General features: G+C 41.5%; 1 protein-coding gene across 1 annotated transcript; it reads left to right on the top strand.

Moving 5' to 3' along the window:
* The first annotated feature begins 1843 nt into the window (after window positions 1-1843).
* FBXO22 (F-box protein 22) lies at window positions 1844-26119 on the top strand. Its single transcript, XM_043921851.1, has 7 exons — window positions 1844-2077; window positions 2467-2605; window positions 12734-12821; window positions 13675-13770; window positions 15752-15916; window positions 22374-22539; window positions 25284-26119. Exons 1-7 carry the CDS (start codon window positions 1935-1937, stop codon window positions 25699-25701), a joined length of 1215 nt encoding a protein of 404 aa, XP_043777786.1. The 5' UTR covers window positions 1844-1934; the 3' UTR covers window positions 25702-26119.
* Window positions 26120-26297: the final 178 nt, after the last annotated feature.

Below are 26297 nucleotides of genomic sequence, written 5' to 3' on the forward strand. Positions count from 1 at the left end.
GCATCATATATGGTGGGATGGGGTGAGGAGAGATTTGAGGCAGATTGATTTCACAAGAGAAAGCTGGAGAACCCAGAATTGGTGTGTATAGACTTGGCATACTCAGGGTTTCCCCAACCTCTTCCCTTGCCCACACTGATTCTTTAATATAAATTCAAGCGCTACTTTCTTCATCGCTTTCCTAATTCCCCAAGTTACAGTAATCTGTTCCCTGTTCAGTGTCCCCATAGCCTTTTTACACAGTTGTCAATTTCTCACATACAAGAAGTACAGAGGTAGGAAAACTCGAGGCATAGTACCTCTGCTTCTTTGAGATCTTTGTGTGTTGGTTTCATCTTTGGATAGACTTGAATGTACAGCCACCTTAATTCATCCAGAGGTAGATAATGGCCCTGTGGTCTAGTGTCTCCTTAGGAAGTGAGAAGGTCTTTAGAGGTCCCCCTACCCCCCTCCCAGAAAAACACAACTTTTTCTTGGCCTAGAAATAGAGCATTTGTCTACCCCTAAATTAATGGCTGATCAAAAGAATGAAACTATCATGATTAGTTTGGACTAGTGGTTTTCAAGGTATAATTTGTTGGAGAACTCTGGAGACTGCTGAGACCCTTTTAGGAGGTTTTTAACATCAAAGCAACACTAAACCATTATTTGATATTTTCACTCTCATTCTCTCACAAGTGTACAGTGGAGTTTTCCATAGGCTACATGATGTGACAGACATGATATTGAACAGACTGAATTCAGAAGCAGATCCAGCTGTCTTCTACTAAGCCAGAAGTTAGAGGTTTATAAGCTGTAAAGATGCTACTCTATGCAATATTGGGGAGTAGGGTGGAGATCTGGTAAGGTTATTTTTTCATAAGTTACTCTGTGTGATGAACTATTTTAAGTGAATTAGTATGATAAATATAGTTACAACCCAGGTAAAGAAGTTCTTTGGCCTTGTCAGTATTTAAGAATGTGAAGCAGTCTTGAAGTCAAAATGTTTGAGATCTGCTTTTTTTAGACTTAACCACATTTACTAGTCAAGCGCTGGGCACCAGATCAGGGCCTTGTTAGCAAGGAAGCTACAGGAGGAGTGGGTGTTCCCTGGGGAGACAGCAGTATCTGCTGTGCTTCCATTTTTCTGTCTGTGGTTCTCAACTTGAACTTGTATCAGGGGTAAGTTTAAATCACAGTAAAGCTAAAATTCCAACTGCTGGGCCCCAGCCCACATAGTAAGCCTGGGGTGGGGACCGAGAACGCGCCAAGCGGAGTATTTCCCAAGTGAATCTGATGCTATAGGCAGGGAACTAGTGCTGTTTGGGGCGTGCTTTCACAGCAGTGGTAGATACTCTGTAAGCCGATTTACAGGTTCAGAACTTTAGGGCTACACGATGTTGAATAAAGGTATTGATTTTCCACACTTTTAAAAGCATATACTATCCGCTCAAAAATCAGACTCATGCTCTTGTTAACTGTAAAAAAAAATTGGTACTGTAAAGACCGATACAACACTCGCTAGTCTGACTCCCAAGAATTCATGAAATACGTGAATTCATGAAATTCATGAATACTTGGAAATACGCCTACAAGTGCAGTGAGCGGCACAGAATGAGGTGGATCTGGTTGGACTGCGTGATGCCTCCGGGAAAGTCCCAGGAGAATTACAGGACGCGTGACTGTGTGTGCGCTCTGCTTAGCTGCTCAGCCCTGTCCGACTCTGCTACCCCATGGCCTATTAAGTCCACCAAGCTCCCCTCCCAAACACCTGCCTGCCATCCAAGGCCAGCGCCGGAAACGTATTAGCCTGCAGTCACGTGGACTTCCCCGCAGCGGTTCCGCCTCCCCGTATCGGCCGGAAGTGGAGCGCGCGCCTGCTCAGTGCGCCGAGGGCCCTGTCTAAGCCGCTCCCTCCGAGCCTCCGTACTGTTTCCCGGTGGGGTTGGTGAGGCATGGAGCGGGTGGGCGGCGGTGGCGATTGCTGCGGCTCCTCCTCCGCAGATCCGCGAAGCACCTTCGTGCTGAGTAACCTAGCGGAGGTGGTGGAGCGTGTCGTCACCTTCCTGCCCGCTAAGGCGTTGCTGCGGGTGGCCGGGTGAGGACAGAGGAGGCGGGAAGCTGACCTCGGGACTTGCCTCGGGCTTGCTGGGCTGGCGGGTGGGCGGATACCGTCGGGACCCAGGGCTGACCCCGGCTCCGGAACCCCTGTCCCCTGGTGGCGCTCCCGTACCCCAGCACTACCTGCTGTAGTGCTCCCGGGGACCCTTCCCAGAGGAGCCAGTTTCCCCCTAAGGTTTTCTCCGCCCCCAGCTCTGACTCCGAACCGGTGCCAGACGTCTTGCCGTCCCAGGGACTCGGGATCCCTTAGCAATCTCCTGCTGTAGAGGTTATGTGTGGTGGGGAGCGGAGGGAGGTCTGTAAAGAGCTGCGGGAGAAAGAGAAGTGAACGTCCGTTTACAGTCCTTTGTGCGTGTGCGTCCCCAGCGTGTGCCGCTTATGGAGGGAGTGTGTGCGCAGAGTGTTGCGGACCCATCGGAATGTGACCTGGATCTCCGCGCTCTCAGCGGATCCCTGCCATCTGGCGCAGCATTGCCTGGTCCGCGTGGTAGCTGAAGAGCTTGAGGTAAGTGAGGGGTGTCGCGTACAGTCCTTTGCAAGATTGGTGGATCAGTCGTTGAGAACTAAATATTTTAAAACAATTCGTATATGGCCTGACTTCCCTGGTGGCTCAGAGGGTAAGTAGACCGCCTACAATGCGGGAGACCTGGATTCGATCCCTGGGTTGGGAAGATCCCTTCGAGGAGGAAATGGCAACTGCTCACTCCACTTATTGCCTGGAGAATCCCATGGATAGACTGGCGGCCTACAGTCTACGGGGTCGCAAGAGTCGGACACGACTGAAGCGACTTAGCTTGCACACAGGCATTGTAAGGATGTGCCATGGTTTCTTTGACAATTCTTCACATATTGGGCGTTTTCAGTTCAGTTCTGTTGCTCAGTCATGTCCGACTTTTTGCGACCCCGTGGACTGCAACACTCCAGGCCTCCCTGTCCATCACCAGCTCCCGGAGCTTGCTCAAACTCATGTCCATTGAGTCGGCGATGCCAACAAACCATCTCATCCTCTGTCACCCCCTTTTCCTCCCACCTTCAATCTTTCCCAGCATCAGGGTCTTTTCCAATGACTCAGTTGTTCACATCAGGTGGCCAAAGTATTGGAGTTTCAGCTTCAGCATCAGTTCTTCCAATGAATATTCAGGACTCATTTCCTTCAGGATTGACTGGTTTGATCTCCTTGGAGTCCAAGAGCTTCTCAAGAGTTTTCTCCAACACCACAGTTCAAAAGCATCAATTCTTAAGCTCTCAGCTTCCTTTATAGTCCAACTCTTACATCCATACATGACCACTGGAAAAACCATAGCTTTCACTAGACAGACCTTTGTTTTTTGCAACCTTTGTTGCAGAGTAATGTCTCTGCTTTTTAATATGCTGTCTAGGTTGGTCATAGCTTTTCTTCCAAGGAGCAAGTGTCTTTTAATTTCATGGCTGCAGTCACCATCTGCAGTGATCTTGTAGTCCAAAAAAATGAAGTCTGTCACTGTTTCCATTGTTTCCGCATCTGTTTGCCATGAAGTGATGGGACCAGATGCCATGATCTTGGTTTCCTGAGTGTTGAGTTTTAAACCAACTTTTTCACTCTCCTCTTTCAGTTTCATCAAGAGGCTCTTTAATTCTTCTTCACTTTCTGCCATAAGTGTGGTGTCATCTGCATATCTGAGGTTATTGATATTTCTCCCGTCAATCTTGATTCCAGCTTGTGCTTCACCCAGCCAAGCATTTCTCATGATATACTTGGCATGTAAGTTAAATAAGCAGGGTGACAATATAACAGCCTTGATGTACTCCTTTCCCAATCTGGAACCCGTCTGTTGTTCCTTGTCTGGTCTAACTGTTGCTTCCTGACCTGCATACAGATTTCTCAGGCAGGTCAGGTGGTCTGGTATTCCCATCTCTTTAAGTATTTTCCAGTTTGTTGTGATCAACACAGTCAAAGGCTTTGGCATAGTCAATAAAGCAGGAGTAGATGTTTTTCTGGAACTCTCTTGCTTTTTCGATGATCCAGTGGATGTTGGCAATTTGATCTCTGGTTCCTCTGCCTTTTCTAAACCTAGCTTGAACATCTGGAAGTTCACGGTTCACATACTGTTGAAGCCTGGCTTGGAGAATTTTGAGCATTACTTTACTCGCATGTGAGATGAGTGCAATTGTGCAGTAGTTTGAGCATTCTTTGGCATTGCCTTTCTTTGGGATTGGAATGAAAACTGACCTTTTCCAGTCCTGTGGCCATTGCTGGGTTTTCTAAATTTGCTGGCATATTGAGTGCAGCACTTTAACAGCATCATCTTTTAGGATTGGGCACTTTATGTATCCAGATTTTCACTATTATGAAAATGCTATTTAGAACCTTCCTATTACCTCCTTCCCTTGTCACATGGTTTTGCAGGGATGGGTTCTGAAGGGTCTCTATTGCTTATTGTCACATGAAAATGCCAATAGCTAATACTTAAACCCAAATATTTCGACCCCCAGTCCTATTTAAAATTATACATTTAATATAAGTTATTAAAAGCAAAAATGGAAAATAGAAAAGAAATAAGCCAAAATGCTAGCAAAAGTTTCTTTTGGGGGTAGAAATATGTGTGTGTGTGTGTGTGGTGGTGGTATTTATAAAAACTTTTCTATTTTTCTTTTCTTCAAGTTTTTACCACTGCAGGTATTGTTTCTATTTAACTTTAAAAGTTTATGATTTGTAATGGCTGTTAAAGCTAGGCAGACTTAGTTGTGAACCCAGCTTTGGCACATATACATGTTTATATATATTTATATATACATATATATATAAAATAGCTGTGTGACTTTGAAAATGTTACATAAACTCTCTGAGCCTGTAAAGTGAAAACAAAATGATACTATTTACACTCTTACAGAATTGTTGTAAGAATTAAATAATGAAAAGGTAACACATGTAGGTTTACCTTCAGTACCAGGAATATAATATTTTTAATAATTGAAATTATTATTCTTTATTAATATCATTACTGAAATTCATCTACTAATACCCTTAAAGATATTTATACATTGTAGAATACTAGTGTGGAGACAAAAATGTAATCTTATCTAAATCATTCATGCTGGGGTTTTTTTGTGTTTGCCAAGTTATCTAGTAGACATGATACCTTACAGCCATAAAGAAAGTTGATTTAGCTTTTTAACTATAAATATTTTAAAATCCACTAAAATTTTTATAAAACATCTTGTCATTTGGAATGTTTTTAAATGAGGTTCTAGTTGTCTTCTGTTGTGCTTTGGGAACATTTCATGTTGAGGATTGCCATTGTCACTTCTTTAGTGAGACTTGGGAATGAAAATTGAGCAGTTGCTTCTCAGGGTGTACCAGAATCGGGTCTAGACTTCCAGACTTTAAGAATAAGAAATGCAGGGCCTAAGCACCAAGGGTTATTCTGCTGATTTATGGCAGAGTCTCACCTAAATCTCACATCTCTTGAGTTCTCTCCCCTGTACTCACTACACTGGGCATCACAAACTCAGATGACTCCAGAGTTAGTCAGGTGGGTTACTAACTCAGGTGGGTTGGGCGACTCGGTGTAACATCCTGGAGAGTGGTAGGGTGAGGCAGACCAGGTCGCGCTTGCTTCTGCTTGGCCTCCGTCAGGGAAAATGGTGTCTAATAAGTATTGCCAGAGTGTCTACTTTTTCAAAAGAAATCTACATTTTATGTAAATATTCTGTGGGAGTTTTAAATGTTGGCAACTAAAATACATTTGTATTTGTGTGTCTGGTTTTGTTCATTAAATTATTTAAGTTTTAAGTATAATTGATTTACACTGCGATTTACACTAAGTTTCAGATGCACAACATAGTGATACAGTATTTCTGTACACTACAAAATGATCATTATATGTTTAGCTATCACCTGTCACCATGCAAAGTTATAATACCGGTCATATTCCCCATACTGTACATTTCAACCCCAGGACTCATTTATTTTGTAACAGGGAGGTTGTACCTCTTAATCTCCCTTACCTGTTTTACTCATCCCCCAACTTCTCTCTCCAGTGACAACTGCCTCTTTATTCTCTGTGTCTATGACTCTTTCTGATTTGTTGTTTGTTCATTTGTTTTGTTTTTTAAGATTCCACACATAAGTGAAATCATATATTTGCCTTTCTCTGTCTGACTTACTTTACTTAGCCTTATGCCCTCTCGGTCCATCCATGTTGTCACAAACAGCAAGATTACATATATATATTTTTTTAATGACTAAATACTATTCCATCATGTAAGTAATGTTGTTTGTTGTTGTTCAGTCACTAACATGTGTCTGACTCTTTGTGACCCCGTTGACTACTGCACAGCAGGCTCCCCTGCCCTTCACTGTCTCCTGGTGTTTGCTCAGATGCAGTCCATCGAGGCGGTGATGCTGTCTAACCAACTCATCCTCTGCTGCTCCCTTCTTTTGCCTTCAGTCTTTCCCAGCATCAGGATCTTTTCTGGTGAATAGGCTCTGCACATCAGGTGACCAAAGTGTTGTAGATTCAGCTTCAGCATCAGTCCTTCCAGTGAATCTTCAGGGTTAATTTCCTTTAGGAATGATTGGTTTGATCTCTGCAGTGCAAGGAACTTGGACTTCTCCAGCACCACAATTCGAAACCATCAATTTTTCTGCACTCAGCCTTCGTTATGGTTCAGTCCTCACATCCATACATGACTACCCGAAAAACCATAGCTTTGACTATACAGATCTTTGCTGGCAAAGTGGTATCTCTGCTTTTTAATATGCTGTCTAGGTATAAGTGTACCAGATTTTTATCCATTCATGTATTTGTGAGTACTTAGGTTGCTTCCTTATCTTGGCTATTGTAAATAATGCTGCAGTGCATGTATCTTATCAAATTAGTATTTTTTTTTTTTCCTTCAGAAAAGTACCCAGAGGTGGAATTGCTGGTCATATGATAGTTCTGATTTTAGCCTCTAAAATTTGTATGGAAACACAAAAGACCCTGAATAGCCAAAACAACCTTGAGAAAAAAGAGCGAGGGTAGAGGTATCATGTTCCATGATTTCAAACTATATTACAGTAATCAAAATAAATTTTAGGATTATTTGTTGTGGTTTTGTGAAAATGCCATTGATATTTTAGTAGGGATTGCATTGAACGTGTAGATTACATTGGGGTATATGGTTATTTTCACAATATTCTTCCAGTTGATGACCACAGTATATTGTTCCATTTGTGTCACCTTCAGTTTCTTTCATCAGTGTCTTAAGATTTCCTGAGTGTAGGTCCTTTATCTCTTGGTTATTTTATTCCTAGTTTTTTTTTTTTTTTTTTTTTAATGTAGATGGGATTATCTCTTTCTTTCTCTTTCTGATAGTTCATTGTTAGTGTATAGAAACACAACAAATTTCTATATATTAATTTTGGATCCTGCAACTTTACTGAATTCATTTAATAACTGTAATAGTTTTTTGGTAGTGTCTTTAGGGTTTTCTATATGAAGTATTGTGTTATCTGCAAATAATGACAGTTTTACTTCTTCCTTCCAAATTTGTATCCTTTTGTTTCTTTTTCTTGTCTGATTGCCATGGCTAGAATTTGCAACACTATGTTGAGAGTAAGTGGCAAGAGTGGGCATCTTTGTCTTTTTCCTTATCTTATGAAATGTTTTCTTTCAGCTTTGCACTATGGAGTATGATTTTAGCTGTGATTTTTGTCCTATATGATCTTTATTATGTAGATGTGTGTTCTATCTCCAGTTTGTGCAGTTATTTTCATAAATAGATACTGAATATTGTCAAAACTTTTTCCTCATTTATTGAGATGATCAGGTATTTATTCTTCATTTTGTTAATGTGGTATATTCCATGGACTGATTTGCATATATTGAACTATCCTTGCATCCCTGGGATAAATTCCACTTGATCATGTGCATGACTCTTTTATTAAAGTATTATTGAATTTGATGTGCTGATTTTTTTTAAAGGAGTTTTGAATCTTTGTTCATCAGAGATACTGGCTTGTAATTTTCCTTTTTTGTGGTGTCTTTATCTGGTTTTGGTACAGAGTATATGTCATAAGAATGAGTTTGGAAGCAGTTCTTCCTCTTCATTTTTAGGGAATAATTTGTGTAGGATATGTGTTAACTCTAAATGATTGGTATAGAATTCACCCGTGAAGCTCTATGGTCCTGAACTTTTGTCTGTTGGGAGTTTTAAAATTACTGATTCAGTTTCATTGTCAGTAGTTGGTTTGTTCATATTTTCTGTTTCTTTCTGATTCACTCTTGGGAGATTGTATGTTGTTAGAAGTTTATCCCTTTCTTCTAGGTGTTTATCTTGTTGGTGTATAATTGTTCATAGTAATCTCTTTGAATCTTTTGTATTTCTCTGGTATCAGTTGTAATATCTCCTTGTTCGTTTTGTTTTATCGATTTGGGCTCTTTTGCTTGATGAGTCTGGCTAAAGGTTTTGTAAGTTTTATCTTTTCACAGAACCAGCTCTTAGTTTCTTTGACCTTTTTTTACTGTTTTACTGTCTTTATTTCATTTATTTCTGCTCTGAGCTTAATGATTTCTTCTACTAACTTTGGGTTTTTTGTGTGTTCTTTTTCTAGTTCATTTAGGAGTTGGATTAGGTTTTTAAATTGTGATTTTTCTTGTATTCTGAGGTAGGCTTGCATTGCTATACACTTATCTCTTAGAATCATTTTTGCTGCATTCCACAGGTTTTGGGTTGTGTTTACATTTTCTTTTGTCACCAGGTTTTTGATTTCCTCAGTTGCCCATTGGTTACTTCGTTGCATATGGTTTGGCCTACCAGTGCTTTGGGTTTTTTTTGTTTTTTTTTTGTGGTTAATTTCTAGTCTCATAGTGTTGTGGTCAGAAAAGATTCTTGATATGATTTCTGACTTCTTAAATTTATTGAGACTTGTTCTGTGGCCTAGCATTTTATCCATCCTTGAGAAAGTTCCATGTACACTTGAAAATAATGTGTATTCTGCTGGTTTTGGATGGACTGTTCTATATATCTATTGAGTCTGTGTGTCCTAATGTATTGTTCAAGGCCAGTGTTTGCTGTTGATTTTCTCTCTGGATAATCTGTTAATTGATATAAGTGGGGTGTTAAAGTTCCCCACTATTATTGTGTTACTGGCACTTTCTCCCTTTGTTTCTGTTTTCTTTATGTATTTAGGTGTTCTCTTTTTGGGTGCATATATATTTACAACTGTCATATCTTGTTGGGTCAAACTTTTTTTCAAAGTAGTGCTACCTATCTTGCTTTTCATATTCATTTCCATGGAACACTTTTTTTTCCATCCCCTTACTATCTGTGTGTGTCTTTAGATCTGAAGTGAGTTTCTTGTAGACAGCATATATATGGGTCTTATTTTTTTTACCCATTCGGCCAGTCTGTGCCTTTTGATTGGAGCATTTAGTTCATTTACATGGAAAGTAATAACAGATTAAGTATGTACTTGTTCCTGTTTACTGTTTTCTGATTGTTTTTTAATTCTTTTTTTCCTTCTTTTGCTTGCTTCCCTTGTGATTTCATGACTATCTTTAGTGTTAAGTTTGGATTCCTTTGTTCTCTGTGTGTGTGTGATTATTTTAAGGTGGTGATTCTTAAGTTTGAACACATTCAAACAAACCTGCATCCACCCCCACCCTTTCTTGTTTTTGACATCATATTTGCCTTTTTTTGGTTTCTGTATCCCTTAACAACTTTTTGTGGATATTGATGATTTTACTATACTTTTGTCTTTTAACTTTCCTCCTAGATTTTTATATTTCCAGATGAGGTGTTTTTCTTTTCTGTTTAGAGAAGTTTCTTAAATATTTCTCGTAAAGTCTACTTAGAGGTGCTGAACTCATGTTTTGCTTGTCGGTGAAACTCTTTATTGCTCTTTCAAATCTGAATGATAGCCTTGCCGAATAGACTATTCCTGATTGTGGGTTTTTTCCTTTCATCACATTGAACATATTTTGCTGCTTCCTTCTGCCCTGCAAAACTTTTGCTGAAAAGTCAACTGACCGTGTTATGGGAGTTCCCTTGTACATAACTAGTTGTTTTTCTCTTGCTGCTTTTAAGAGTCTTGCTTTATCTTTAAGTTTTGCCATTTGAATTATAGTGTGCCTTGGTATGGACTTCTCTGAGTTCTTCTTGTTTGGGATCTGTGCTTTCTGGATCTGGATATTCCTTTCCCAGGTTAAGGAAGTTTTTAGCTATTATTCTTCTAGTAACTTCTCTTGTCACCTTCTCTCTCCTCAACTTCTGGGATTCCTATAATATGAATGTTAGTACTCTTGATGTTATCGCAGAGATTTTTTAAACTACTGTTACTTAAGATTTTTTTCTTTTTTTTTTCAGCTTGAGTTGTTTCTATTACTCTTTCACTTCACTCATCCATTTCTCTGTATCGTCTGATCAACTGTTGATTCCTTCTAGTGTAGCTAAATTTATCTCAGCTGCTGTATTTCTCAGATCTGGTTCTTTATAACTCACTGTTAAGCTTCTCACTGTGTTCATTCTTTTCCTGAGTTCATTGAGCATCTTTACGATCACTGCCTCAAACTCCATCAGGTAGATTGCTTATCTCATTTCACTTAGTTCTCCCTCTGGGATTTTGTTTTGTTCCTTCGTCTGGAACATACTCCTCTGTCATTTTTCCTGATTTTCTGTTTTTATTTCTTTATAAATCAGGTAGGTCAGTTATGCTTCCTGATCTTGGAGAAGCAGGAGATGTCCTAGGGGGTCCAGGAGCACAGTTCTCCCTGATCACCAGAGCCGTGTCCTTTAGGAGTACCCCTAATGTGGGCTGCAAGGGCTCGTCTCTTGTGGCAGAGCTGACCGCTGTGGGTGTCCTGGTAGGCAGGGCTGGCCCCCAAGCCCCGCTGGCTGCCAGGAGCTCATGTGGAGGCTGCCAGCTGCTGGCGGGTGGGGTTGGGGTCCAGTGAAGTTGGCTTTGTGGCCGAGGGAGGACCAGGGCTGGTAGGTAGGTAAGCCCATGGCACTAATAGGCTAGAGGAAGGACTCCACAGAGGTGCTAGCGGCATCAGGGTCCTCCTGGTAGAACAAGCTCCCCAGAATGGCTGCTGCTGGCATCTCTGTCCCTAGGGGGGGTCCCAGTTGCCTCTTGCTTTTCCAGGAGGCTCTCCAAGATCTGACCGAGGCTCCTTTCAAATTACTGCCTCTGAGCTTGGACTCAGCATATGGGATTTTGTGTGCACCCTTTGTGAATAGAGTCTCTGCTTCCTCCAGCCCTCTGGCTCTTCTGTCCACAAGCCCTCCTGGCCTTCAAAGCCAGATGTTCTGGCGCCTCATCTTCCTGGTTGTAGGACTGATGGGCTGGGGGTCCAATGTGGGGCTCAGATCCCTTACTCCTTGGGGACAGCCTCTGCAGTTGTGATTAGCCTCACATTTCTAGGTTGCCTGTTCAGGGTGTGGTCTACGCTATACTGTATCTCCACTTTCCCCCTTCTGCCTCCTCATGGTGATTCCTGCTGTATGTCTTCAGTGGTGGAAATTTTTTTCCATTAGTCTTGAGGTTGTTCCCATCAGCAGTTTCTCTGTAAATAATTGTAAATTTGGAGTGTCTGCAGTAGGATGTGGGCTGAAGGTCTTATTACTGTTATCTTGCCCCCTCCTCCCTAAATTATATTCCTTGAAGATGCCTTGTGGACCATGGAAACTATATCCATAGTTTATTATTCAGCCCTGAGGCCACTACAGGGTCATCATTGTCTCAGTATCTTTCATGAGTTTGTCTATATGGAATCTACTCCAAAACAACTTAACTTTCCCAGATTACCATTTCTTTTTCATTTAACTCCTATTGAGGCTTCACTGAATGCTATCTTCTTCCTTCTATTTTGATAGTAAAAATTTTTGAAAGTAACCAGCTTAGGAGGAAAACTATGTACACCTTTTTCATTTAGTTGAGCTGCTTTGCCACTTGTCTGCTATATGTATTTTGGTGGAAAATATGAGTCTGAATAAGCCAAGGTTGTAAGGGCTTACAGCTGTCCCTTGTAAGAGGTAAGGCACAAGTAAGAATGACTGGGATGTCAGGGATGTCATATATGAGGTCAGATGTCCTTAGGAAGTCTAGGAAAAGGTTTTATGAAGAGTGTGGCACTTAGCTCTTTCTAAGGAGAATCTTCAGCAAAAGGAAGAAAGCTGCAGAAGAATAAATACAGAAGTGAGCTTGTCCAGATAATGGTGAGAGATAGATTCCTGTAGGAAACTAGTTAGCAAGCCAGAAATGAAGGCCTGGATTATTTAATTTGGCAAAGAAAAGAGGAGTGATACAAGTCTGTATACCTTTCCTCTGTTGCTGAGATGTTTCCGTTGCTGTGATACCTGTTCATATAAAGCCAGTGGGATCTTTTGCTGGTGTGTAATGTTTTTGTCTAAGAGCTTAAATTATTGTGAAAATGAACTTCTTCAGTCAGGCTGGAATGAATGTGACCTGAAGAAATAATATATGTTCAACAAATGAATGAACTGAAAATGAAAGAGCATAAGTGAAAAATGAATGAGTAGATGGACTCAGAACACCTAAAGAAAGGTAGGGCCACAGCAGTTCGGGTCAGGGCAGAACTTTAGGGCTCCACAAAAGCATTTGTAGATTTGTGTGATCAAATTGTTTTGTTTTCTTTTTTCTTTGCAGAATGTCCATATATTACCACAGACAGTTCTTTACATGGCTGATTCAGAAAATTTCATTAATCTGGAGGAGTGTCGTGGCCATAAGAGAGGTGAGTATCAAAGGAAAAAGTTTTGGATTCTTTTGCTTCCTTATGTACCTCTGTTTGGAGATAAGTGCTGTTTTCATCCTGAGAGTTACTGACTTTCTGAGGCTGTGGGCCTGCTCCCTGAAGAATGCCTGAATACAGTGTCTTTGAACTTTTGAGGAACCGTTTGCTTCAGAGATTGCAAACCTTGCAATCTCAAGATTGAGAGATTCTATCCAGAGACTGTAAACCTTGTGGTACAGTTGACACAAGTTCTTTGGAAAGGTGTTTTCTCATTTTGAAATACTTGCGTGTGCAGGCATTTGTCTTTTACTATTAAAACAGAATGTTTGTCTTTGGCTATTCAAGCCCTTTATTCTGTTGGATGACTATTTGCCAAAGTTCTCTGTCAGTACTGTGCATTCTTCTTGGCTTGCTAAGGGAAGAAGCAGACCATGTCCCATGATGGGCACACTGGCCCCCAGAGTTACGACTTAGTGGATTATCATTGTGTGACTTGATTCCAGATGACTCTGCTGTAGAAAAGTCATGATTTCGTATCAGCTTAACAGAAAGAATAGTAAATCTGAAATTCAGCTGCTACTGCTGATGTCATTGAGGCAAAAGCAGTGTGTGAACAAGTGGAGAAGGGGCAAACTGGCAATGCTGAAGGTCAAATTTAGAATATAACATATAAAACAGGGACTCATAACAACAACAAAATACTACTTTTGTTTTCAATCAAAGCTTTTAGATGTCCTTGTAATGTGTTCTAGTATAAAGTGACTTAAACTTTATTTAATATTTGCTTTTATTTTCCTCATCAAATTTGACCTTAAATGGATGACCTGGATAATCTTCTTCTGTATTACTGCAGCCAGGAAAAGAACTACTATGGAAGCAGCGTTTGCCCTTGAGAAGCTCTTCCCAAAACAATGCCAAGTCCTTGGGATTGTGACCCCAGGAATTGTAGGTGAGAGAATACCAACTTGATTTCCTGCCTTTCATTCATATGGGGTCCTATGGATCGGTGGGTTATTTGTAGCTTAAAGCAGATTTATGTTTTTGGCCATCCAAAGTACAGTAAAGTTGGTCTTACATACCTTCAAGTTATATTGACTTACATTCATGTTCCTTATGTTATTGTGGTTAATATTTCAAATCTCAGCATTGTCCATATAAGCCACATGTATTAATAATTCATATCTTTCCAGTAGCCATTCAGAGGAAGACAAAGATCTCATTCCTCCTCTCTACAAATTAGAAAGTATTAGTGAGAATTCTCAGTTCTGGCACTTTAGCCAGAACTGTTTCTGGTGGGTGGAGGTGAGGTTGGCCTGGATCAGGAGCTGCCTTCGACCTTCCTCAGATACTTCTCTTTCTCTCCTTGGCTGCCACTATTTGAAGCTTATAGCATGAAGTTTTCTTTTTCTAGGTTTGCTCCTGGTGAATTTTTGCTGCTGTAATTATTTTTGACTCTGTTCTCTAGCTAGTGGGGGAGTGAGAGCCTGTTGAGGCCATCATGGTGCAGTGGTTCCAATCCCTGGGTGGAAATCCCACTCTAGTGTACCACTCTAGTGTCTTCATGACTTTGAGTGAGTTCGCTGATCTCATGGAGCTTCAGTTTCCCCCTGACTGACATGGGGGTGATTGACAGTACCTTTTGCGGAGAGTTTGAGGAGTCAGTGAATTGCACACATGCAGTATTTAGAATAGAGATACACAGTAAGCAGTGAGTAAATGTTAGCTATGATCCTTTGTTGCACTCAGTAGTACTCCATAATTGGCATTTTTAATCTTCACTGAAAGACTTTTGATTGTATATTAAGTCCTGTGCAAGGAAGTACAAAAGATTTCAAGTGTTTACAGGCAAGTAAGGGTAAGTAAATGGTTGATGGGGACTGTTTCATCTCGCCTGCAATTAGCTCCTACCCCTGTATTATTATATCAGCCCCTTCATCACAAAGTTTGTTTCTCATTGGATTGAAAAAATGATGGCAGTGACTGATTTTCTTTTCACTCTTAATTTTTCCTTAAATGAGTGATCTAGTTATCCATTATTAGTTATTATCAAATGCCTCTATAGAAACAACTTTGAGTTGTTACATAATTTTGTTGGGCCTCTCCCCGCTGCCCGCTGTGACTTCCTCAAAGCATGACCAATAGAAACTCTAAAATTTGAGTTGGGGGTCAGGGACAAGAGAGGGCAGGCACTCTTGTGCGACACTCTTGCCTCCGTGACCCCATAGTGAGGGGTAAGCAGTCTACCTGAAGCCTTCCTCTCATGCTCAGAGCCTTGCACATCTTTCCCCCTAAGTTCCCAGGTGATCTTGATGTTGGGAGGGAGTATCATTCCAACTCCCTTATTTGGGACCTGTCATCTTGTGTTTCCTTGGACCCACTCCTCACCCTGCTCTTGATTCTTGTTCCCCTGCAGCTGAGTGGTTTCTCTGAGCCAGTTCCACACATGTCACAACAACACTTCCACCACGACAGCTGATTGGGTTCCTTTTTCTTAGGCTACAATTAGTGACTATTTCTAAAACAGCCATTGGTGATAAATTTTTTTCAAGTAGAATTGCTGTGAAGTTGTAATTACTACCTCCCCAACTTTTTATTTAGAAAAACTTCAAATATATAGAAAAGGTGGAAGAATAATAGAATAGTACAATAAACACCCATATACCTTCATCTAGATCACCATTGTGAAAAACATGTGCTTTTCCTGTGTTTATGAAAACATTTGTTTCTAAACAGTTTGAAAGTAAATTGTAGGCATCATGACCTTATACTCCTAAAAATGTGAAAGCTGAGGAACTTTTACTTGGGTGGTGGCCTGTTATCTATTGATTGTGTTGGTAGACTAAGCTGTAGGTGTGGCTGGGTAATTTACATGAGGTGAAACTTCTGTCTTCATTGTATTTGTTCACAAAATGGTTTAACTTTTTTCCTAGTGACACCAATAGGATCACGTAGCAATCGACCTCAGGAAATAGAAATTGGAGAATCTGGTTTTGCTCTATTATTTCCTCAAATTGAAGGAATAAAAATAAAGCCCTTTCATTTTATTAAGGATCCAAAGAAATTAATACTAGAAAGGCATCAACTCACTGAAGTGGGTAAGTTGTTACATTTACCACTAATTGCCCATATTGTTGATTGATTTTGTTTGTTCCTGAGAGAGTCAGAATCAAGTACAAGTTACTGCAGATATGGATAATTCAAACTACTGATTAACAGAGGCTGGTGCAATATTTTTGATAGAATAAATCCACTTTTTAAATTATTTTACTTACATTAAAACCTGAGAGAACCAGAGATGAATTTTCCACAAATACACCATTGATAATAAACTAACTTGTATTTAATTCTGAATTTTGAAGGATTTCTTCCTCTTATTTTCTTAACATTTTGTCCTATTTTGTTTTTGAAGTTGAAAAGTTTAAGGTTTTATTTCTCTTTTGTGATAGTAATCATTTGTTTAAAAAAAAACTAGAACGTACAGGTTAGTTCAATATCGACTAATTAGAAAGAAATGTGTGATGAATTTGATAAGTTTTAGAAATAGTGTAAGTTAAAGCAAAGTCTATCAGACAAAGGTTTACTAGGAAATACCAGGCAGGAAACTTGCTGATGTAGACAGGTCATGCATGAGAGTTGATAAAAAGGGTTGGCTCAGTTTCTAAGCTCTAATGAGAAAGCTTAATTTAATGTAGTAAGCATTAAACTAACTATTCAAGCAAAGCAGTGTTAAGGCCGTTTACCTACCTCTGCAGGTGAACTGATCGGGGTGAACTTGTTAGAGGAACTTGTTTGGCCTTTGACTTGGTGCTTTTGCTGAAGGTCATATGGTTTCTTCTTCTGTGCTGTCTCTTTTTTTGTCCAGAAGTGAGTATGGTGCCTCCTGGGCATGTTCTCTTCTGTTTTAAAGCAGCCTGGGGATCCATGGTTGAGGTCTTCCTGGTAGCACTGCTTGAAGCTAGAAGCCTAGTTTTGTCCATTTATAAGAAAGACTGAAAATCTTGAGCGGGGAGTAACCTCTGTTTTATGATCAAATAGTTATTTGATTTGTTTTAGACCTTGCTTGCATTGTGGCTCTAAGTATAGGAATCAGAAAACAGACAGGAAAAAGAGTCCCACATTTTTCTGCTCTGTGAAGTGGTTTTACTGGTGTCCTTTCCCTGAACTCTTTGCTGTCAACAGTTTTGACTTATTCCAAGGCATTGTTTTCATCCTATTCATGACCTTCTGGAAAGTGAGGCTTTACCTAGATTGAGATGATAATCTCTATTCTTTCCCATTACTATTTTCTATTCCTCAGTTTGGACTGTTGCCTTGTACGTGGACAAGAAGATGGAGGCATTTGAGGTGGGCAGGGAGGGAGGGGTTGGAGGCTGTGATGTGGGCATACCTTCTCCACAGAGTCCCAGCCTGCACCTCTGAGCCAGACACCCGGAGCAGCTCATCAGTCATGTTCTGTGACCGTGGAAGGCACCCCACCCCGTTCCTGGAAGTGTCCCACAGGCTCAGCACACCTTCTCTAAAGGCCAGATAGTGACTGTTTCAGGCTTAGCCAGTCATACAGCCTAGGCATCTATTCAACTCTGCCATTGGAGCACAGAAGCAGCTGTAGACAGTACGCAAAAAGTCAGCTTTGTTCCAATAAAACTTTATATGCAAAGGCAGGGGGCCAGATTTGGCGCCCGGGCTGTGTTCTGTCTTCCCCTGCATTGCTGACTTGGCTGCTCTGAGTAGAAAGTGGTGTGTGGAAAGCCTGTGGTGAATAAACAAAGCCCCCTCAGCCTCCTGCGAGATGGGCAGTGTCTCTGTGGGCAGGGACCTCGCATGAGATATTATATTCCTTCTAGACCTTTTATATAGGGTGTGTCAAAATCAGACCCAGCATCCTAGTACCCAGCATCCCATATGTACTGGGATGTATATTTATATATATAAATACACATGTATATAATATACACACACATACACACGGCCACACACCCTGGTTACGTTCTTTTTGAAGAACTTACCAAAATGGCATGTTTTTTAAAAGAAGCGTGGTGGTGGTTTGGTCGCTAAGTTGTGTCCGACTCTCGTGACCCCATGGACTATAAGCCGCCAGGTTCCTTAATCCATGGTATTTCCCAGGCAAGAATACTGGAGTGGATTGCCATTTCCTTCTCCAGGGGGTCTTCCCCACCCAGGATCGAACTCCAGTTTCCTGCATTGCAGGCAGATTCCTTACTGATTGAACCACAAGTGAAGCCCTAAAGAGGCACAGGTTGTTCTAAGATCTGTATGGTATCCACCCCATGTTAAAAAATAGTCTCTGGAATGAAAAAAATATATAGATATACACGTGTAGATGGGCCAGCACTTGATTCTTTCGGAGTGAAAGCAGAAATACCCATGTTCCGTAAAAGCCAGTGTTGGTTTATTGGCAGCTGTCCATGTGCAGATCCTGTGCCAGTCCTGCGTGTGCGGGGCTGTGGAGATGCCTCCTGGCGCTCCCGGTTCAGCAGGCCAGGCCGACTTTGAATGCAGTACACCGATGTGTGAGTGTTACCGAGCAGACGCACAGAAGTGCTGGGAAACATAAGCACGGGACTTAATCCACCCTGGGGTCTTGGGAAAGTGACATTTGGGCAGAGCCCTGAGGAGGAGTGAACTGGAGTGGGCAGGGGTCCCTCACATGTGGAGTCAGGAAGTGGATCGTAGAATTATTGTGCCTTCTTTGCAGGTTATTGACAAAAATAGATCAAAGGACAGGAAATAGGAAGGGCCTGGCAGCTCACCTCCAGGACCGCTGTGCAGTCACTGGCTCATTTATGAAGTAGAAGGAATTCCAGTGAGTCTGGGGAACGGTGAGATGGAAGGTGGGGGAGTGTGGTTGAGCCAGGAGGCAGGCTGGGGCCGGCTCTGCCTTGTAGAGGATCTGAGGATTTTTACAGACATAAGGGCCGCGGTAGGCCAGGACTCTAGGCAGAGAGTGACACAGCCGGCTACATCTTCTGAAACTGCCCCTGTGGCTGTGGTGTGATCAGTTTGGAGGGACACAGGAGAGGATGCAGGGAGATCAGGGCTGTTGTGGTTGTGGCAAGTGGAGTTGTAGAGACATGGATGGATTCACGGTGAAGTTTCGAGGTGGAATCAGGAGGTTGGGGTGAGGGATTAGAATGTTGGGAGCTGAGAATGAGGATGGGGGCAGTGTTGTCCCCTGGGTTTCTGCCACGGCAGGCACGCGGAGGGACGGGATAGACGGGGACGGAGGTTAGAAGAGTCAGGCTCCCAGTTCTGGGTTGGGGACACAGGTTAGAAGAGTCCAATTACCAGTTCTGGGTTGGACACGTTGAATCTGAGATGGGAACATTGATTTGACAGTTAATATGTGGGTCTGAAGCTCAAGAGAATGGTGTCAACCACAGATGGAAATCTGGGAACAGGTAATTTAATGGTGATTGAAGAAAAAGGAACTGGCACAAATTGGAAGAGGAGGGGAAGGAGGTTCAGCAGCTGATGTTGCTTATTCATGGTTGACACTGACATGATGCCAGCATGTGCCTCCCATGGGCAGCCGTTCCCTTCTCCAGGGGATCTTCCCAACCCAGGGATCAAACCCAGGTCTCCCGCATTGCAGGCGGATTCTTTACCAGCTGACCTACCAGGGCATAGTTCCTTGTGCTATACAATAAGTCTGTCTTGCTTGTTGTGTACCTATTGAAAGTAATTGTCGATATTCTACACGCGTTTAGATTATATCACTTTCAAATGGTTCATAAAAGAGCTGTCTTCAGGGAGAGGTTTCTCTAAAAAGAAATCTGAACACACAGACCTAGCTTTTGCAGGCAGTGCTAGCCAGTCTTTGGAACAGTTCTTCATAGTTGACTTTCCTGAATGTGATGCTGGTCTTGGTGTCCAGATTTTAGTTTTTTCCTTTTAACCTTCCAGCTTGATCATATCTGTAATGAATTTATATTCTGCCTTATTTGAAAATGAATTTAAGGCAGCTTACAAAAAAGATAATGTAAACCATCAGTGGAGGAATTCTGAGTTGAGGCGCACGTGTAGGAGGGGCACAGTGCTGCCAGGGCCATGGGTAGTACAGAGGTGCAGACTGTCAGTGTTTGCTAGAGGTGGGGCGCTGGTTTGCCGCGCCAGGACAGAAGCAGAACTCTACCTGGTCTTCTGAGAACTGTGATAAATTCTAGTGCATCCACATGCCCTTATGGTAAGTAGGTGGAGTTTTTCAGGCTGTTTCGTACCATGTCACTCTATGAACACTCTATGAACACTATGATTCCTTAAAGTAACAGTGGTAGGATCCACACCAGCAAGGTCTGGTCCCTAGCTGTGTGTGCAGTCGCCGTGTTTAGGGCTGCCGCAGGAGTGGCTGGCTCACGTGCCCTTCAGGCACGTGCTGTGACTTCTGTCTCACGCCGGGTGTCAAGGAACAGTGCGCCGAGAGCACTGGTGGAGCGTGTCGTCTGCCCAGCACACGTCAGAACTCGGAAGACGGCCGCCTGCTTTCTGGGAGTTGAAAGTCCTGAGACACTTGTACTGAGTAGGGGACCCCCTTGTTTCACCAGGAGGCAGCACTGAAGGCGGTGCCGGGATTTACCTCAAAGTGAGCTGGGTGGTCATCTTCCCAGGCTCGTGTATCTCAGGCCTCTCAGTGTTGAGTGGCTTGGCGTTTGAACCTTCCTTCCGGTACGTGATGCAGACCTGTCTGCCTTGACAGCCTGGGCTAGGTGGACTTGTTCTTTAAGTTGGGTGGAGGGAAGTGAGTCTGGTTTCTAGATTAGTGTGTTTGTGTGGTTGGCTACAGAACAAGACCACTGGAGGAAGACATTGAAAGCACTGGGTATGCGTTGGCTGAATGGGGGCGGTGCCTAGTCGGCAACTGTAAAAGAGTCTAGAGCTTAGGAAGGGGAGAGATTAGAAGTCTTTAGGTTTCTAAAACTGAAAACTGAGAGTCAAGAGATGTGGATCTAGTCTGCTAAGATGTTGTCCTGGGCCAGTCACTCTCCTGAGATTAGCAGTCCTTATTCGTAAAATAAGACTACAGTGTTGACCCCACAGGCCTCTTCTGACTCTAAATAGTCATTCTGGGAAGAAAAAAAAAAAAAAGAAACGTTTTCTGCAAATTTGCTGCCCTGGTCTGTGTGGAGAAAAAGATCCCTTTAGTAATGGTTTGGGGTATATGGTGTCTTGAAAGTACTGGTTTTTACTAATATCCTTCTTACTCTCCAGATCAGTGATGTGCTGTGGAGAGAATTAGAAATGGACCAGAGGCAGTCTCCCTAGAGAAGTCATTACTTCGTGTTAGGAACTGGCCATTCACCTCCATCCCACCCCACCCCAGTTTGCTTGAATGAGCTTTATTTCAGGCAACCTTTACCCTTAACGTTTATGAAGATGGAAGTCATGTGGCTGAGACAGTGGATGCTCAAATGTGGGTCAGGTGTTTGATTTTTTTTTTTTTCCTGTCCCAGAGTTTGTCAGATTTCAAACTGATAGTCTATGAACAAGGTGCCAGAGGCACATAGGAAAGCCTGGGAGCTTGTGGGGGATGTGAGTCCTGCCTGCCTCCTGACCAGACTATGCTGCCCTCTAGCGGTAGCTGCTTTTCATCCCAGAATTATATCCCAGAAGTGCTCCAGAATTGAGTATTTCCCTGCTTTGGAATGTTTCCCATGGTTAATCCACCTTCCCTCTCCTGGAACATGTGGATAAGGCCTGTATTTTAATGGTGTTTTTGTTTCCTAAGGCTGCTGTAACAAATTATCACAAACTTCAGTGGCTTAAAGCACCATTTATTCTGTCACAGTACAGAAGGCCAGAAGGCTGGAGTCAGGGTGTTGGTGGAGCTGCTTCCTCTGGTGGCTCCGGGGGTGGAGGTGGGGGGGATCTCTTTTCTCTTCCTCCTTCTGGTGCCACTGACATTCCTTACGGTTGCATCATTCCAGTCTCTGCTTCTGAGGTCACATTGCCTCTTCTGTCTGCCTCTGTTTCTCTAGTAAGGATACTTGTGTAGTATTTAGGGCCTACCTGGACAATCCCGATGATCGCATCTCAAGATCCTTAATCACATCTGCAAAGACCCTTTTCCCAAGTTAGGTCCCATTCTTCGTTCCTGGGAACGTGATGGGGGGATCACACTCAACCCTCTACAGGTGGTTTGTGCCGTCTCCCCCTCCAGACGCTTAAATCCCCCTGCGTCTAACTGTTCTGTCCACCAGCGTCCCCTTCCGTGCCAGCGGGCGGCCTGAGTGGAGACGGCTCGTACCCAGGCCCACCAAGGGGTGCTGCTCAGTTCCACAGCTACTTCCTTATTTGTGTTGAATGTTGACTGTTATTTTCAAATAGCCATTTAATTTTCTTAATGGTTAAAAATTATAGCAAAGGTTAGAGCTTGCTAAAAAAATGGAAGACTTGACAGCTTAAGCACTAAGTTGCATATTAGGCATATAAGACATTAGCAATAACATTTAATTTTGAAAAATAATTCACAATTCCTTTCTAAGGATTTTTTTTAAAGACTCCCATTTTTAATTGTCACTCTTCGTTTTTCTGCAGGTCTTTTAGATAACCCTGAGCTTCGTGTGGTCCTTGTGTTTGGCTATAACTGCTGTAAGGTGGGAGCCAGTAACTATCTGCAGCGAGTCGTCAGCACTTTCAGTGATATGAATGTCATCTTGGCTGGAGGCCAGGTGGACAACCTGGCATCGCTGACTTCTGAAAAGTATGTTTGATGTGCTTTTGACTTCTGCATGTGATGGGTTATGTTCTCAGCTTTACATTACTTTGGGTTTTTAAAACATCATGTTTAAAGGATTGCTAATAGTTCATTCCATTTTGCAGTAGACATAGGTTGAAGGGCTTACACAACATAATTCTGCTTATCTTTGAAGAACGAAATTTATATATGTTATCCTTTTAAGAGTTTATTCTTAGTTGGACTTACACCACTCTCCTTAAAATTGACTTTCACCATTGTTTATTGTGTTTCCTTGATGGCTCTGTCACTGAAACTGCAGCATATCACTTGCTCTCTGGTTCTGTTCTCCTCTAAAGGAAATGCGGGGTTCAGTAGCACAGCTTTGTGGTAAAGCTTCTTGGAGCCTCTAGTACTGTGCTCAGTACTTTGGATCTTTTAGAGGGAGGGGTAATCCTGTTACTTGTGGCAGTTCTTAAATACATTTGGCCACAGAACCTTTTGTACATGAAACCTGTTGCAGGCCTACCGGTATTATTCAGCACACATTTTTTAAAATATTGTATTAGATTTTTTAAAAAAAATTTTATTGGAGTATAGCTGATTTACAGTGTTGTGTTAGTTTCAGGTATGCAGCAAAGTGAATCAGTTATACATGTATCCACTCTTTCAAGATTCTTTTCCCATTTAGGCCATTAGAGTATTGAACAGGGTTCCCTGTGCTATATACTTACCTATTTTATGTACAGTAGTGTGTATATGTCAATCCCAGCCTCCCAGTTTATACTCCCCAGCTTCCCCCTTGATAACCCTGTTTGTTTTCTACATCTATGACTATTTCTGTTTTGTAAATCAGTTCATTTGTACCATTTTTTCAGATTCCATGTATAAGCAATATTACTTGGAACACATTTTAGGAAATACTAAAGTAGATCTTTTGAAAGGCTTTTTCAAGTTCAAAAATGATATATATCTTTGATTTTATTACTAAGGCGTCTGTTTTCAAAGATAAAAATATTTGCTCTTCTATCTTGAACCATTACTACTTTTCCATTTCCAATGAAAGCATGTAGTATTTTGAGTTTCAGCTAATTAAGTGGACATAAATACCAGCTGTTTCCAAAAGGAAGAAAATGAAACATTCCCTCTGGCACCAAATCTTTCCTGCAAACCTCCTTATTTGTTTCTTTGTGTACTCATTTTTAGTATTTGGACCCTAGAGCAGTGACATGGAGACAGGCTGTTAGAGATCAGTATCTTTAAGAGCAATTTAAATCATCCCAGTCATAATCTCCCTTCTGGTTGTCAGCACCGACAGGTCAGGGAAAGCAGACGCGAAGCTGAGTTCCCTGGAACTTGAGGAAGAAGGGAGGAAAGCCAGATGCACTGAACTCTAAGCACTGGATTTCCTGCATAAGTATACCTGATTCTCAGTAGCTGTCTGTGGGTTATTTCCCCTCTTGCTTAATCTTCTTTATTGTCTTTTAAACTATATACGGATAGGGCAATGGTGATTTAACTTACAGTTTATCTTTGAAATGCCAACTCAGACATGTAACATCTGGGATGCTAGCCAGTTAGTTTAGCATGCTATCTGTATATAATCTACCCTTTATACCTAATATGGGGAAATACACCCTCCAGCAATCATTACCTTTTACGTGACACATTAATGTGGTCTTTACACTGTGTCATTGAGTAAGGGAAGCCATTGAGTATATCAGTGCTTCATCTTAATGGTGTCCAGATATAAACCCCTCTCCCTCTAAAAAAGATGACTAATTCTTTTAGGCAGGAGACACCTGTTGCCATTGTCTACCGAAGAGGAAATGTAATGAAGTTAAAGGGGCAGCAGCAGACTTCAGAAGATGCATTCTGCCCCTCAGAAACTTGCTTTGCCACTGGTCAGCCTTAAGGGACTTAGTGCTTAAGCCTTTTAAGTCTTAGTTTCTTACTAACCCAGTGAATCCTGCCTGTTCACAGACTCAGATGTTGCTAAGCCTGATAAAAAAAGCTACTTACTTGGTTTCCCCCAGTGGGTGTTCACTATATTACACTTTACAACTTTATTAACACTGTTTATATTTTCTTTAGTAACCATAAAATATTTCATTTAAAAAAAATGCCAGGTAAGTAGAAACAAAAAGAAAATGTATGATTTTTCCCTTCAGATTAAACTAAATTATTGGCCCAAAGCAATAAATAAGACACAGCAGTGTAACCTGTTTCTTTATGGACCAAATAGAAGAGAGCTAAAACCTCTGGAATTATGGGTTCTAAAAATTATCCTCCAGGATTGAATATTTAACACACCTCTTTTAAAATTTGACAAGCTGAGGTAGGGGATAAAAAGGTACTGAAGATGTAAATAATACCAAAAGCTTCAGCATTGTATATATGAATAAAGTTGTAAGATTCCTTTTTAAGGAAGAGGGTAAGGTAAGGATGCTCTGTACTCTTCTAAAGCTCAGGCTGGATTTTAGAAATCTTTGTGGTGATGCATCTGCCCCTTTGTATCTATGACTGAAGAAATAATTGCTTTATCCTCCATAGATCTGCCTTCTGCGTTCTTTATTGTATTAATTTCAGTAGTTTCATTTTTAACCCTTTCTACCTTACCTCTGATCAGGGAGAGAGCACCTCAGACTAACTGTAAATTAAGGCAGCACTTCTCAACCAGTGAGAATTGGGAGGTGCTTTCTTTTCTTTTACACTATAAATCTGAATTGTGTTTCATGACACGTTGCCACTGTTCTACTTTCATTTCCTAGGAGCCCCCTGGACATTGATGCCACTGGTGTGGTTGGACTGTCATTTAGCGGACACCAGGTCCAGGGTGCCACAGTGCTTCTCAACGAGGATGTCAATGACGAGAAGACTGTGGACGCTGCAATGCAGCGCCTCAAGGCAGCGAACATTCCAGAGCAGAACACCGTTGGTTTCATGTTTGCATGTGTCGGCAGGGGCTCTCAGTATTACAGAGCCAAGAAGAATGTGGAGGCTGATGCATTTAGAAAGTTTTTTCCTAGTGTTCCTTTATTTGGCTTCTTTGGAAATGGAGAAATTGGATGTGATCGCATAGTCACTGGGAACTTTATATTGAAGAAATGTAATGAGTTTAACTATAATGATCTATTTCACAGCTATACAACAATAATGGCACTGATTCATCTTGGGTCATCTAAATAAAGCCACCTGTAAACTGGCTTTCACAATATATAACTTGCAGGTTCTGCCTTTTCTGCAAAATGGAAACTTGGGAGGTGTATATTTCAGACAAAAACTTTATATGTATCTGTTTTGTAGCTTTGACACTCTAAAGGTTTTTTTGGTAGTTTTTAATGTATTAGATGGAGGACAACTTTGTATATAACGTAATGGGGACCCAGAATTGAGAACTTTTGCATCAGGCACAAGTGAACCGATTATGACTATTGAACCAGGCTGTGTGACAGGACTTTACATAGTCTTCTGCATGGAAAGACTGAGAAAGGATCCATCAGTGGAAGGAGAGCTGAGACATTCCATGACTACCTCTGCAGTGTGACATGATCTTTCAGCAGAATCATGAAGATTTTTTTCTTCCTTAATAAAAGAGAAAACTATACAGATGGCTTGATAAAATTTTCTCTGCTTTACAGTTTCACCATGTTTTTCAGAAGCTGTAACAAAATTATTACTGACTTTTTACTTGATAAGTATTAAAGAACTGTTTTGTTTTAGTACTCTATAAAGTTGCTTAGTCAAATGAATTGCCAAGACTAATCCATATTCTATTTTAAGGG

The sequence above is a fragment of the Cervus elaphus genome, chromosome 13, assembly GCF_910594005.1.
Source record: "Cervus elaphus chromosome 13, mCerEla1.1, whole genome shotgun sequence".
Taxonomy (NCBI): domain Eukaryota; kingdom Metazoa; phylum Chordata; class Mammalia; order Artiodactyla; family Cervidae; genus Cervus; species Cervus elaphus.

Coding starts and splice junctions, on each gene's coding strand:
- FBXO22 (XM_043921851.1), top strand. CDS start 1,935: ATGGAGCGGGTGGGCGGCGGTGGCGATTGCTGCGGCTCCTCCTCCGCA. Junction 2,078..2,466: donor GCGTTGCTGCGGGTGGCCGG/GTGAGGACAGAG, acceptor GTGCGTCCCCAG/CGTGTGCCGCTTATGGAGGG. Junction 22,540..25,283: donor GCATCGCTGACTTCTGAAAA/GTATGTTTGATG, acceptor TTCATTTCCTAG/GAGCCCCCTGGACATTGATG.